Source organism: Anopheles bellator, chromosome 2 (assembly GCF_943735745.2).
Source record: "Anopheles bellator chromosome 2, idAnoBellAS_SP24_06.2, whole genome shotgun sequence".
NCBI classification, from domain to species: Eukaryota; Metazoa; Arthropoda; class Insecta; order Diptera; family Culicidae; genus Anopheles; species Anopheles bellator.
In genome coordinates, this window is record NC_071286.1 from 79,117,279 (window position 1) to 79,121,057 (window position 3,779).

At 59.1% G+C, this 3,779-nt stretch overlaps 1 protein-coding gene and 1 long non-coding RNA gene across 2 annotated transcripts in view; both read left to right on the plus strand.

Moving 5' to 3' along the window:
• The window catches only part of LOC131211076 (uncharacterized), a 27,299-nt gene extending 24,322 nt beyond the window's left edge, over positions 1-2,977 (plus strand). The window contains exon 3 of the long non-coding RNA XR_009156880.1: positions 2,862-2,977. This is a non-coding gene — a long non-coding RNA (uncharacterized LOC131211076). The remainder of the gene's footprint in view (positions 1-2,861) is intronic.
• Positions 2,978-3,069: 92 nt separating this feature from the next.
• Positions 3,070-3,779, plus strand: part of LOC131208131 (ets DNA-binding protein pokkuri-like) — a 2,242-nt gene continuing 1,532 nt past the window's right edge. The window contains exon 1 of the mRNA XM_058200781.1: positions 3,070-3,724. Coding sequence (XP_058056764.1) covers positions 3,070-3,724 — 655 coding nt within the window. The remainder of the gene's footprint in view (positions 3,725-3,779) is intronic.

The window sequence follows — 3,779 nt, forward strand, 5'->3', positions numbered from 1 at the left end:
GAGAGAGAGAGAGAGAGAGAGAGAGAGAGAGAGAGAGAGAGAGAGAGAGAGAGAGAGAGAAAGAGGGGGAGAGAGAGAAACAGAGCAGAAACCGTGGGCCAAGCAATGATCATCCTGCCGCGCGCTGCATCCGTTGCTTCGCCGTTGTAACTCCTTCTTTCGTTCCATCCGGTTTGGGCGGGGAGGCAACATAACCGCCCGGGGGGGAGGCAAAAGCATTGACCACCACCCCCCGGTCACCCACCGGATGGCGAGGGGTCGGTCAGGCTAAGATTGCATTGCATCGTTCCGTTCTGTTGTGTTGGGAGCGGAGCAACTTGAGGGGATGACATCAGGTCAGGTGGAAGGCTCGCCCCGGCCGTCCCGTACCCTGATGACCTGCCCCGCCGCCCCACCACCGGTTGCGTGTGGGAAACTGTTGCGTCTGCTGCGTCCGCTGAAAAGGAACTGAGATTGGCAGCGATGGCCGCTCTCGGGCAGGAAGATCAACATTAATACTCACTTCCTGATCGTGGTTCCCGTGCTGCGATTGCTCCCGCTGCGGCTGCGTGCATCTCGATCGCCCCCCTAAGGAACTGGTGTGCGTGCGTGCGCGTGTGTTTGCGGCAAAGAATGGGGCAATCAGCGGGAAAGAAAAACGGCGAAACGACGGCGAATGGTCCTCGGCCCCGCTCTCCACTTGTTGCGATTGTTGGTCGCGCGAAGATTGCGCGATCTTCTTGCGCGTCACACGGAGGAAGGACACACAGGGTGGCGGGTGGGAGGCCCTCTAGGGTTATGAGCGATGAACTTGTTGTGTTGTGCGGCGCGGGTTTTTATTAATAGACCTTCTTCCTGTGCGCGCGCGAACGCGCTAAGTTCTGTTGTTCCTCTCCGCCACCCGGGAAGGGAAGGTCCAGGGGGGGGGCTGGGGCGTGGATTGTGTTGGCCGTTGACGGGCGCCGATGTTTATTATTTCCGTTAAACCAAATACATCTCGGACCCAGCCCCGGATCGGATCGGATCGAATCAATATTTTCCCAGTTCTGCTTGAGCAATACGCCCCGGGGGGGGGGTCTCCCAACTCGATCCGACCCGAGAAGGAGTGTTTCCGGAAAAGAACCGAAGCGACCAGATATTCGGATCTTGGGCACGTGGCGCGACGTGGACGTGGTTTTTGGAAAGTATTGCGCAAAAAAGCCCAAACGCGACGCGACCGGAAGGGGCGAATTAAATTTGAAATTCCAATGCGTCCCGTCGTACGGGGTGATCGATGACACAGCGCGACTTGCTGCGGAACTGTCGTCCTCTCTCTTTTCGTTGAAGACTGTTGAGTTTGGGTCCATCAACAACTTGCCATTCTGTTTGTATCCTGCCGCAGTCCTCTTCCAGCAGCACTCAATCGTCCGGGAATCGTGATCTGCGATCCTCGCAGGCAAAAGAAGCGTGTCGTATTGGAAATTTTGATGTCGATTTTCACTGCGACGACTGTCCGCCATTTGAATGCCACAACAAACGTTACAAACGGTTGAAGATATTTTAGCAAATGGCGCGACTTTCTGAAACTCCGGAACCTAAGAGCTAGGGACAAGAATTGTTGATCCTCGTACCGCGGATTCAAACCCCACCGGGAAGGATGATCGTTGCACTTGCTGGTCGCCTACCGCCAACCCAACACAAACACGGGGCGGGGGCACCACCGACACCCACCCGACTTCTTCTCGTGTCGTCGCGGTCACGTCGCGCTGTGTTTAAAAAGCAATGATGAGAAAAATAATTAACGGGAGGAAGATAGTGCTGCTGCGAACGCACGGCCACGGAGAACGGGAAAAGGGGGCGCACAGCCACGGACACGGACACACACACAGGAAATGGGATGAAGCCAAAGGCACACACAACACAACGTGCTTAGACCTCTCGGGGTCGACCTCTTTCGAGCGAGAGACACGATCATCGTCATCATCATCATCATCATCATCGTCGTCTTCTGTCGGGGTCGGTTGAAGCGAGAACCGATCGCCGGCACTACTCCTTTTCTCTCTTCCCATCTCTCTCTCTCTCCGTCTCCCTGGTCTGTGTCCCGGACTCCCGGAGGTGCTGTTCTTCCAAAGGAAACAAGATCTCGGCCCGCCGCCAGAGATCGGGACAAAGAACGAACGAGCGAACGAAGGAAGAAGACACGCGAAGGCAGACGCAGCGTAGCGGCAGAGAGAGAAATATTTTTATCCCTCCAACAGAGGGAAGAGAAAAAAAATCAATTTCCGCTGAAAACCTGAACTAGCGGATGTTATTTGAATACATTCTCCGGCCGCGCGCCTCTTGGGTCAACCGCTTTCCGACCGCTTCCTTCGCTGGATGGATGACTCCCCGCGAGCGATGGGTTCTTGGCCACAGCATCCTTCTCCTCCTCTTCATCATCATCATCGTTGTGGACGAGGGCGCGCTCTGGCCGTCAATTTCTCTTGCCAGCTTGCCAGCAAGCCCCAGGCTCCGCTCGGGTGATGGGTGGAATCGTAGCGGAACGAACGGGACGGAGCCGGGAGAGGGATGTGAGAAGAATCTCACCCAGTAACAGCCCCCCCGCACCGGGTTGTTGGGGCTTTCGTACGGCTGGAGGCGGATGTTGAGCATCTTAAGAAGCCTCCGCCAGCCCGCGATCCGCGCCCCAATCGTTTTCTCCTTTTGACCCTTCCATATATAATTGTGCAGGGCTGGCTTTTGCCTGGCGAGAGAGAGAGAGGGAGAGACTGTCATTATGCTGGGCGATCATATTTACGGCCCTCTGGTGGCTGGCTCCGAAGCCTCCGAAGCTAGCCGTCGTTGTACTCGGCGTCGCCGGTGTCCTCATGAGACTAACCTGTCCCACCTTCTCCACTTTGCAGATACTAACCTGCCGACGAGTCCTGCGGGAACCCAGAAGCGTGTCGTAGTCATCGCCTGGCACGGCCATAATTCGCCATAATTCGCGAACGACGGGAACTGGCAGTGCTCGGCTCGGATCACCATCCGGAGCCACAGCATCACCCGCTTCACCAGCACCACCATCTTAGCCAGCGATCCTCCCCGGCCAGTAGCGCATTTGCCGCCGCCATGAAGCTGCTACCGATCCCACTGTCGCCGCTGAATGCGCCGCCACCGCTCGGGCTGTGGAACTCGGAGCTCCTGTGGCGCTACCCGCCCGCTCCGCCGAGCCCGCTGGCCGACCTGAAGACGCAGCTGCCGCCGCAGCTCAACACGGACCCGCGCATCTGGGGCCGGGACGAGGTGGTCGTGTTTCTGCGGTTCTGCGAGCGCGAGTTCGACCTGCCCAAGTTCGACCTGGACCTGTTCCAGATGAACGGCAAGGCGCTGTGCGTGCTGACCAAGAACGATCTCGCCGAGCGCAGCCCGGGCGCGGGCGACGTGCTCCACAACGTGCTGCAGATGCTGATCCGCGACGCGCAAACCCTGCACCGGCACCTCCCGAGCAGCCCGGTCACGCCGACCGGCCGCTACCCGCTGTCGCCCCACAGCCACCCGCCGACCCCGAACTGGAGTGCCCTGGCCCCGCCCGACAGCCCGTTCTTCCACAGCTCGCACCTGCAGCAGTTCATGGCCGCGTCCAACTCGGTCACCCTCAGCCCGGCCCCCTCGATCGACTCGCAGGCCGGAAGCCCCCCGTCGCAGGGCCACGGCGAGGCGACCGTCTTCCAGAAGTCCTCCTCGTCGTCCGTCTCGTCGACGGCCTCGTCAAGCGGCGGTGGCAGTAGCGGCGGCGGCGGCGGCGGAGGTCCTGGAAGCAGCAACGGCAACGGTTCGGC